The sequence below is a fragment of the Acartia tonsa genome, chromosome 12 (genome assembly GCF_053477335.1).
Source record: "Acartia tonsa isolate MP-2025a chromosome 12, ASM5347733v1, whole genome shotgun sequence".
NCBI classification, from domain to species: domain Eukaryota; kingdom Metazoa; phylum Arthropoda; class Copepoda; order Calanoida; family Acartiidae; genus Acartia; species Acartia tonsa.
Window position 1 is genome coordinate 34,705,005 of NC_137271.1, and position 11,647 is coordinate 34,716,651.

Below are 11,647 nucleotides of genomic sequence, written 5' to 3' on the forward strand. Positions count from 1 at the left end.
AAAGATTGATATTATTAGAAAATGGAAGAAAATTAGCTAAATAACAGATGGACATACGTACAAACACACCAATGTATATGGTAGCTGCGCTACTAAAAAGGGGTTTGACTTTTTATCTTACTTATACATAACAACAAAATATAAATAAACCAAAATGATAATGTTCTCTTGTTACTGGAAACCACAAAATTGCTTAAAATTCATAATACTATACTAGTATGGCTCAGAAACCGATTAATATCCGCTGGATTATAACCATTGCTCAGCCATACTTAAACATCATGTATAGCATTGTATTACATATAATATTCCACGAATATTAAAATAAAAATCATTAGATTTACACCAGTTTTATAAGCCAGAGCTTTCGGCCTCTCGGGGATAAAAAACTGGTTTAAGTCTTATAATTTTTATTTTAATATCCGTGGAGAGCTGTCTTTAATACGATGCGATAAATAAATATTCTAGGTATCTGTTTATAAGATAATGTTTGGGGACAGATAAAATGGTCGTTTTTAGCAGAATGTGTTGCCCCAAAATTCTCAAAAAATCAGCTGAAATTACCAAAAAAAATTGAAATTATTTCAGTTGTTTTCACAGCTCTGGAAAAGATTGCCAAAATTATATGTTTACTATATTTTAATAAAAATCTTTGTTTACCCTGTTGGTTAGAATATCATTCCTCCCCCTGCACTGCTAGCTTTCCATTTCATACTGACCAATTATGATTAAAATTTCATAAGTCATTAATATATAATTGTTCAATATCACTTATCAGAATCACATAGAGGACAAAATATATATTCTGTTATACATATATCAGGAATAAAAGGGATAATACAATGGCCAATAAATTGATGTATATATCCCAAATGATGATTCACAAAATTAACCCTTTTGTAAATTGCAATTGGTGGTTGAAACGTTTGGACACTCAACTAAATGAACCAACCAATCAAAATTCAATTAAAGGATCAAGTTGTAGAGCCAACGAATAAGAAAACGGTATTAAACTTTGGGGACAAGTGTAATAAACTGCTCTTCCTGATTTAATATACACACTAGGTTTTTTTATTTCTGAAGTAAACGATTTCTACAATTGCTGATCCGAGTAGTTTGTAATTTTCAAGGAAGCTTTAATAATAATTTATAATGGTTTTACACTTTCCTACTGGTCCTAACACTTCCCTAGAGGATGGGGAAAAGCAATAGGAAGTAAGAAACTTTTTAACTGGTAGTAAAAAACTTATTCCAGTTTCCTAGATCTTCCTGGACACCGAACCAACTACTTTAGTTAGATAGCTAGGCGGTTATCCTCCTTGAAGCCTAAAGAGGCACTTGAAGAGAGTGGAAGGGGAGGAATAATTTGTAAGAGGTTTTTTTTCCAAGGGTGATTCCTTCAGAAGGGTGTTACCTTCTTCAAAAAAGATAAAACCTTCCAAGTGAAAAAAAAATCACTATAAAGTAGAAGCATATATGTTTAGTAGTTCAGTACAGACAGACACACATCCTGATACTTTTATATAAGGATAAGATTTTAACCTGAAAAGTAGCTTCAGACTCACCCATTCTATTAATCACAAAATTAAATAAAAATAACAAAAATAAAATCACTTAGTAACTCTCTGAAAATTTACTTATCACTGAGAATTTAATACAGTATATTAAAGTCAACAAATATGAATCAATGTAATTGTATGTATAATAACATAATAAGGACATTTATGTTCATAAGTAACGCAACAATAATAATACGTATTATAGACAGCTTTCCGCTGATATTAAAATGAAATATTATAAGATTAAAGCGTGTTTTGTTAGACACTTGGGGCCAAAGGCTCGAGCTAACATAACTGGTTTTAACCTTATGTTTTTTCATTTCATTTTTAATATTCGTTGAAAATTATCTTTAATACGATGCGATAAATAACTATTTATGACTGAGGACCGGTTCTAATCCAAAGGATATTTGTCGGTTTCGTAGTCATACTGTGAAGATATATTCCTTCGCCTTTTCTATGATAGAACGACTGACAGACCCTAACTAGCTAAAGTATAGCTGCGCTGCTAAAAACAAAGGGGGTATAAAAAGTGCCTTGGGGTTACAATATACAAAGAGGAAAAAAAGGTAATAATTCTGTAGAAAATATATTCGGACGGTGATTTCGAGCTTTATTGATAAGTTTGTTTTTTAAAACTAAATTTATGAATTAATAGTTGAAAATAACAGTCAAATAACTTTAATAACAAATATTGAATTCTGTTATAATATTGTAATTTTCACTATAATGATAACTTATTAAAAAAAATTATATGTGTTAATCTAAAATTTAAATCACCTTTAAAAATTAATAATTATAGTTAAAGTTTGTAAACTGTCGGCTTAATACTATTTTTCATTGATAAACACAGACAATTACAATTTTAGACTAATAATTGCGCCACGAACTACGAGCATACGATACGCGTATCACTATTTACAGCTACGCTACGCTAAGCCTTGCGCTTTTGTTGAATTTATCATTTATGAAAGAAACTAATATAAGCAGTTGCCAACCACGAAAATAGACAAGTTGCTACTTTTTTCACTGGTATCTTTTATTTAACGCAGGGGTCTAAGGGGATAAGGCAATGGCTAATAAATTGGGGATGTACAATGTACATCCCCTGATGATAAACATAACTAACCTTTCTATTCTGTAGATTATAGGTTGAAACTTTTGAACACCCAACTTGATGACCAAAACAACAAAAATCCAATAAAAGTCCCCAAAGATGTTAAGACAACGAAAAAGAAAACTTTGGGGACTACTGTATTAAATAGGCGCCATGCATTTAACGTTATCTATTATTGGATCCTTTTAGATGAATCCCAAAAAAATATAACCCTATGGGACCTTGATTACTAAGGTATTTTTCTAACCTAAAGCTTACCTAACCATAATCAACTTTTAATAATTTTATAACAAGCATGTCCTTGTTTTAATATTTAAAAAAAAAACACTTGTAATACATGAAATTAACTATTTACTTTAAATAAAACTCTAAGCTTTAAAAGATTTAGCGGATTTTTTCGAATAATTTAAAAGATTTTTTGGACTAAATAAATTTTTGCAACAAAGTGCTTGTGTTGGAAACGCTGATACCCTCTTACATTGAAGATTGTGAGTTAGTGTCAGTGTAGGGGTTAGCGGAAAAAGTTCTGTGTGTGTATGTGTGTGAGTGAGTCTGTGTAGAATATGTGTGTGTGTGTGTATAAGCAGGTGTAAAGGTACTGTCAAATTTGCCAAAAATAAGTTCTATAAAAATTTCGCTATTAGACAGTTACAATATAAAGTTGTAAGATTTTTGTTTGTCCGTTAAGATCTTAATGCTCGAAGCTGGCTAAAATGAAGATACCCCCACCTTTCTTTTCCTACTAGATGAACGAACTGACAAATAAATGAGGTCCATATTAGCAAGCAATATTGATGACAAATTTTCCCCAGTCAATATTTCCACGTATATCCATCATAATAAGTCATTTTTGCTTTTTATAACGAAATTTCCAAAACTTGTTGATTTTGCAATTATTTGCTTATTCCTTTGGAAGTTTTTTTGTGTAAGTGTATGTGTGTGTGTGAGTGTGTGTGTGTTTGTATCTGAGTGTGTGTGTATATCAAGGGTTTGGCTTCAGGGATATAGGGCAAGATCAATAGAAACTAAACTGTTATTCAATCAATCTCAAATATATCATTGCAATGCACAGAGGGGCAATTAGGGAAAAAAGATAAATATATATATATATCACATAAACCTTTTTAGGGCCAAGAAACCATTTCTTTAAGTTTTCAAAAACCTTGGTAGTTTTCAAAACTGCAATACTATTACTAATGATTTATTTATGTTTCTAACCCATAGAACTACGTAAATAAAATTATTTAGTCTTGTCTTCACCCCACTGTAGAATTGTATATTATTCAAATATCGATGGGAGCCCATTTGCGTCAATATGGAATCAAAATTAATCACTACAATCAGGATATACAAAATGCTCTATTATATAAAGTAGTCAGGTTTTTTTAAGATGCTAAAGATCTCGGAATTTACTGGTACTAATTCAATTGATAGTACTTTTCAGGAAACTTTTAAAAAGTTTTGTGTTGGATTTATGCTATTTCCTGACATTTCATGCCGTCATCTAGAAGCTAGGGGCAAAGCAACTGGTTTACTATAAAGCACTATTGCGTTTTGAAAAGTTTTGTATGTAGAAAAAAAGATTTTTCATTGGAGGTGCAATTATGTTTTATTGTCTTATACCTTTATTCATGATTCAACTCGCATTGCAGTAACACCTATGTTTCATTTAATATAACACACAGAATAACAAATAATAGCTTTATTGCGTTGTTATAAACGAAACAAGGTATAAAACTGCCTGGAATCATCCTAAAGGTGTTCACTGCAAGCAACCTTAATTAAAAATAATCCTAAGTAACAGGTTCTGTTTTTCTGTCTGACTGTTTTTCCTGGAAGATCGCACTATCCACTGGTCCTATATGGTTCTACTTTGCAGTGAGAATTTTTATAGGTGCATGGAAGCTTTTAAACAGTTTGAGTGGGGGTACGTCTAAACTAAATTGTCTCTTGAAAAAAAATTCTAACTAGTCAATCATATTGGAGGGGGAAGAAAAAAAATTTAATATTTGATTAGTTTTTTCCACATAATTGTTTCAACACTAATGCCAAATGAGTCATGCCAAGGCATGGGTTCTGTGCAGAGACGACATACAGGTGTACCAGGGATAGGACAATGGATGATAAATTAATGGTCCACAGACATAAAAAATCTAAATTCTTCATTGAATATTTTGTAATTGCCTAGATATTAGAGTAAAATAATAGAGGGGGAAAGGGTAAAATTACTGTATGTCCCCTTCACAAGGACCTTGTGCCGACTTTCAATTGCGTCTTTGAAAATCAACCAATAGCGTCGGGAATATTAACACAGTCAAGTAGTAGAAAACAATTTGCTAGCAGACGAAAAAGGTTCTTAACGGGGGGATCAAGGTAGTTGTCTGGTAATACCCTGGTTGCCTAGATAAGGTATAATTCATGTTTCATTGTCATATCCCTTTGTCCCTGAAGGGATGGGAAACTTACGTCGCTCCAAGCAGGGATTTCAGGAATTTAGAAATCTGAAGAAAAATCATAAAGATAACAAAATAAAATAACAAAACTAATTCAGGAGTTTTTTCTAAAATTTTACAATCAATAAATACCTGACGGAATTAAAAAAGTAAGATGTTAAATTAAAGATCTTAGTATTTTTGTTCATAATGGCAATTTTCTTCTTTTTTTATTGCTTTTTAGTACCTTAAAACCGACTTAATCATTTTTTTAAAACTTAAATTACTTAAAAAATAAGAGGTCTACAAAAAACTGATTGCATATCTAAATTCTATGGAAAATTTTACATCTACTACTTACTAAAAACACCGAGTAGCTATTTAAAATAAAAATTTAAAAAGTTAAGGCGCCTTCTTTAAGAAATACTCTCACCAGAAGTAGGAAGTATATTTAAGATATTAATCTTATCTCATTTATCTAACCCTATATCCCCTGGGAGTCTTTTTTTCAGACATTGCAGTGCAGAAAGGAAGCATAGAAGACATGGTATGTACAGGCTAAAACCTGCGGCTACAGCGTAAAGTGTAACACTTCAAATGGTTGTCATAGAACATGAAGACAATTGGTAGGCATTTATTAATTTGGGCATGTCCTAATTGTCCCGTTGTCTTCAATCTTTGCCTGGTGATTCCGGTAAAAGATGGGTATAATCATTACCCGAAAGTAATTATCTTAATAGTATTTCAGCTTTCTCAGAAGTTAATTTTATAAAATTACGTCAGTTTTGTTTCTGTATTATAATATAATTGTTTACATAAAAGAGTCAATAAAATATAAAGTTGCTGACTAAAAAGAAAATTAAAATTAAAGTATGAAGCTATTAAAATTTTATTCAAGCTCAATATACGAATAGATTACAAGAATTGAATCATCCATAATTTATGGAAATTCATATTTATGGGGAGTTTCTCTAAAAGTTTCAAGTCGAGCATCAAACCCCATATCCAATTTTTTATTTTGAAGAAAGGGGGGGGGGAAGCAGTGGGGTTTTTCGTGTGGTTGTATTTAACATTAGATCTGATTATATTGGTACAAGGTAGTCCCGCAGGGTTAGGGCACCACAGGTATAGACTTGAGTATAGCCCTCCGCATATGTTTCGATTAAAGAAAAGTTACTCCCCCCCCCTTTCTTTGATTATTCATTTCAATCAACGTTTTAATAATGTTTTTTTATGCATTGCTGCTCCAAACAGAAACTGGCCAATTTCACAGTATTTTCTAAAAGTTGTTGAAATGTTAAAAAAAACAAGGATGACAACACTCATAAGTAACTAAGCATATAAAAATCATGGTTTACAAATGGACAAACATAAAAAAAGAGACGAAATAGAAATAATAGAAAGATAAAAGTTATATAATAATCACGAAACTTTTGAGAATAATATTTATTTTTTCTTGTGCCTGACAGACGGACAAAAGAACGGACGGACGGAAAGACGGACAAAATTAGTCACAGAGTAGCTTCGCTTCCAAAAATAAACTTGAGATTAAATTTCATGACTTAACAGAAAGTGTAAATTGTAAAGAAAACTTCATACTATAATTATACATTCCATTGCAAAAAACGCGATCTTTGGTTTGTTTAAATGTCCATTTATTTGGCATTTTTCAAGAATGTCAAGCGTGGGAAAATTTTTTGAATGTGGGAACCATTTATTTTGATTTAAATGGTACATATGATTTTCATTTAAATTCATTTTTTGGACCCGTGAGAAAATTTTTTTAACGTGAGAACCATTTAATTTTCATTGAATTTCATTTTTTGGTAGTGTGGGAAAAAACTGGAGAAAAAATATGTTAGTGTATAAAGAAATGTTCTATCAGTTTCAAACCTTTTTCATTCGATAGATCATACTGACTTTGGAAAAACTGTCAGACCGATTTTTGAAATTCAATCTGTGAAAAAAGATATTCAAGTTTTAATTTTTTGTTTTGAAAATATTATTTTACATGTATTGACGCCATCTTGGATTATGATAATTTTTTTTTGTTAGAAGATTTTTTTTCTAAAATATTTTTAAAAATTAACTTTTTACAATAAAAAAATCTTTGAACTTAAATTGACCAATAATTCAAAGATTTTTTCTCTTTGATTTGAAAAATTTTTTATGATTTTTATTTTTAATGTCAAATAAAAACACAACAGTGAAAAAAATGAAAATTAAATGAAAAAACGTTTTATGATTTTATTCAAGAAATTATTTGCTAACATCACCTTTTTGTTGCAATAGAATGTTATTTAAGCAAACAAAATTTAGCATAAATGGATATTTAAATCCCTCGGTATTAAATGATGAGCTAACGCTCGATCATTTAATACCTTGGGATTTAAATATCCATTTATGCTAAATTTTGTTTGCTTAAATAACTCATTTAAATTGAAATTTTACATTTAAGCGAGCAAAACACATTCTTAAAAGCTTTAATATACTCTTCATCCCTTCTTCTCTGTATCAATGTTAGTTCATATGGTATGATAGAATAGAATCTTCCTATCTTTTTTAGGTGATTCCAGCAACAATTAGACATAAGGTTGCAACTTTAAGGGCATTGTCAGAATGTCTTCATGTCCGTTTGGACTAATATGTAGACATTTAGACATCAATTTTAAATAATGTTTTTACACTAGTAGCTGATTTTTTTTTGGAATGGTGATCCCTACGAAGATTAGGCAACATAATATGATCGATGTTAAACACTGTGTCTACTTGACCGTTCACATAAAAGCTACAAAATATAGAACACTATTTTTTGTGAAGATTCCTACAAGAATGGGCATCTAATTTATAACGTACTTTGCTCGTCCGTCAATCTGTAACAACATGATACTTAAATAAATAAATTAGTAGGTTTTTTTGTCTGTAGCGTAAGATCTCAATAACTACTGAACTGATATATATAAGCAATACATTTCACATAATGGTTTTTAGACTATTTCATTTTCAGAATTCAGATTGTTTTAAACCCTTATCTGTCCCTGAAATGATAGTTTAATATAATACAGAGCTGGATCTTTAAATCATTTTAGTGGTGAGCCAGATCTGGGTGAGCCGAATTTAAGCCAATCACAGCGCGGCATTTCATAAAATGCTGTGCTCTTATTGGTGGAAAGTTGGCTCACCCCGATCTGGCTCACCACTAAAATAATTTAAAGATCCAGCTCTGGTTAAAACAGTAACAGTAACTTTATTAATCCCTTGTTTTTTATAACTTGTTGTTTTTATAAAATATTTGTAATGTTTTGTCATCAAATGTTAAACTTGAACTATTTTTACTTATACTCCAGTATAAAGCTAATATGATAAGCATAAACATTCTTGAAAATAAGGACAATTACGTCCTATTATAGCAAAGCGTTTTGAAAAAGTTGGTTAATAATTATCAAGTACTGCATTGCACTTGACTGGTCTTTTTCGTCTAAAGTGTTGCTTTTCTTAAAAACAGAGTTTTTGTATCAAAAGATTTCGCCAACTGCTTGACTTATATGGTTCTCCTTTACAGGTCCTAGAAAGGTTTTAAACTATTTTAGGGAAGGGTACCTAAAACCTCCTTTAATTAATCGTCCCCCCCCCCCCCCTTAAAGGATTTATTTTTAATTTTTCTACCTAAAACTAAAATATGCTTTTACATGCATCTAATGACGCGGCGTAGAAGTTTTTATAAAATAGATCAATGCCCAATTTTAAAATTTAAATATTATTAAGAGTCCTTATTCGTGTTTCAGCTATAACCAAAATCCCCTAAATACCATAAAAGTTCAAAGTGTATATTGTATAATTTATATTTTTGTATAATACAATATTAATTTTTCTTCAAATCTATCATTTTTAAAGCAAATCTTTCTTGACACCACCTTAAAAATAATTTCAAGGGGTAATTTACTTACTCTGGAATGGATTATGTAAAGGCGAAAATTTGTTTTCCATACCCCCTTGGACTTTTTGTACTTATTCTATTTGTGTTATTTTCTCTAGTGGCGGTGGTACATCTTATTACCACCCCTCCAGTATTTCTTCGTTATTTATTAACTACCTACTTTAGTTTACAAGCTTTGGTTTATAATATGTTGGTGGATTTTTTTATTTCCCGTTCATACTGAGGGGATCCTTTTAGTTAAACTTATATTGAAAAACATTATGTAATTAGGAAAGTACGCTGGATGGTGAAGACTGAGGGGGTGTGTCTAGCCCACTGGAAAACTTTAAGGGGGCCGCACAAACATTCCTAGGAATCCACCTGTCTGAACCCTCATTTACAGGGACTAAACCCCACTGAAACACCTCCTTAAATTTATAGGAGGGTGTAAAAAATATATGTTTTGTTTCACATTGGCTATTCTGGTTTACACCATTGTTGTCTGCATTTCATTCGCTTTAATTTTGGTTTCAGATGGCTGTAAAAAAAAATGTGGGGGGGGGGGGGGGTGCGGGCTACGCTAACCCCCTTTCAAAACTCTGTGCCCGGATCTGTTTGAAAATATCTTCGTAGCTGTCTATAGTGCCCTAAAAAAATTGGGATAGATGACTCTGCTTTTAACCCACCTATTCTATTGGCGTCAGGAAATTTCCCACACATTGGGATCTTTTGCCAAAAAACGGGACATTAAGGTTAGACAAAAGTAAACATCAATAAAAAAGCTTGTATTTGACGAAATGATGTAATTTCTTTTGCTTTAACTCAAAAATAACATAAATTTTGCTCCTGTTAACTTCTAATGTGCATTTGGTAAGTACGTCTGGCGGTTTTGGAGGAGCGAAGCTACCCTATTTTTAAAAAATCTATAAACCTTCATAACTTTAGTTAGGATAGGAATATTTTAACAAAATAAACGTCTATGTAAATATTTCTTTAATGCAAACAATGTTTGTGAACATGAATATAGCGTCAGGTGCACCCAGTTCGAGTCCCGGCATTTTTAGGTAGGTCCAGTATAAGTAAAATAGGACACTAATAAGGCATGTTTTCTAATGTTTTTTTTACAGATACAAACAACAATAACTTAATTTTCAAAACACTTTTGATTTTGTGTTAATACCTTTATTCTAAGTCTAGCTATCTTCATTAAAAATTTGTATAAGAATATAAACAAAATTGCTTATATTATATTCTCTCTCAAACGTATATTTCTCTCTCTCTCTCAGACGCATATATAATGTTTTTGCAATATTATAATTAATCCCCGAATTTGAATTTCTGCTGAACCAAAACCAGTTAGAAATACAATTTTTTTCAGAACACATGAAATTTAGCAAATTTAATTGCTAAAATAAAAGTATTTATAAGTCATCTTTTTTTTAAGGACTCCTTGTTCCCTTAAATGTCCATTAAAACCGCGAGAACGGCAAAAATCGTTAAAAATCACACCTACGGCGGCAAATAACGGCGAAACGGTTGGCCGGAGGCAAATAATGCATAAGTAAAGAGAGTTCCGCCTCAAAAAGTTAGAAAACATTGCAGAGATGACTTTGGGCTCTAAAATGACTCCTTCCCCCTCTAACGAGGGAAAATTTCAAATTAACAAGAACGAAATTGTTCAAACCATGCAATGTAAAATGCTCAATTACTCAAAAATGGCCGGAAGGCCCTAGGTTATGAAAACTGTTTGAAACACAATACATGTTGCATATTAATATTATTATTGCAAAACCCGGGGCATCCTGGCCGTTTTTGGGTAAAATGGAGAAAACTGATTTTTTGGGGTTAAAAATCTTAATATTTTTGGTGAATTTAAAATTTTTTGGATGTCCCACTGGATCACACTGTGCCCCATCTCTTTTCTAGGGGGTTTCTTTTCCCTCCACTTTCTCTTTCCCTCTACTAAGACATCAATGGAATAGGTAGGCCAAAAGCCGTGACATATTTCCCAATTTTCCTAGGGCACTAAACACAGCTACAGTTTGTTCTGTATTTGAAAGGGTCATGCAATCAAAGGAATGGTTGTTTGTTGGGTTTTACGTTATATCCAGTAAGTGAGCTTGCCATGTGTGATTATTAAGATATATAAGTTGGAAAGAATTTTAATGTTAGAGGGAGATTTAAAATCTGCATCAAATTTTAGGGATTTTTTATAAAATTCGTTTTTTGTATAATTTTTTATCTAAAAGCGGAAATACAATTTAAGTTAATTAATTTTGACATCTGTGATTGGGGGATTGAAAATTATCTTCGCTCTGATAGGAGAAGCTTAAGTGTCGCACATCATTCAACCAATTAGAGCGCAGGTAGTTTCCAATCCACCTATCCTATTGGTCAAAATTTATGAACTTAAATTGTATTTCCGCTTTTAGATAAATAATTATACAAAAAACGAATTTTATATAAAATCCTCAAAATTTGATGGAGATTTCAAATCTCCCTCTAACATTAAAATTTCTTCCAACTTATATATCCTAATGATTATGTTAATTAAAATCTCTAAAAAGATTGGATTTAAGTTTTAGATCTTTAGAAAAAAATTTTAAAACCATCAAAAAAAAAT

General features: G+C 31.3%; 1 protein-coding gene across 1 annotated transcript in view; it reads right to left on the reverse strand.

The window, feature by feature from the left end:
- The window catches only part of LOC145334299 (uncharacterized), a 68,459-nt gene extending 66,814 nt beyond the window's left edge, over window positions 1–1,645 (reverse strand). Inside the window, exon 1 of the mRNA XM_080179696.1 lies at window positions 1,543–1,645. Within this exon, the coding sequence (XP_080035822.1) occupies window positions 1,543–1,569 (27 nt within the window). The 5' untranslated portion in view covers window positions 1,570–1,645. The remainder of the gene's footprint in view (window positions 1–1,542) is intronic.
- Window positions 1,646–11,647: the final 10,002 nt, after the last annotated feature.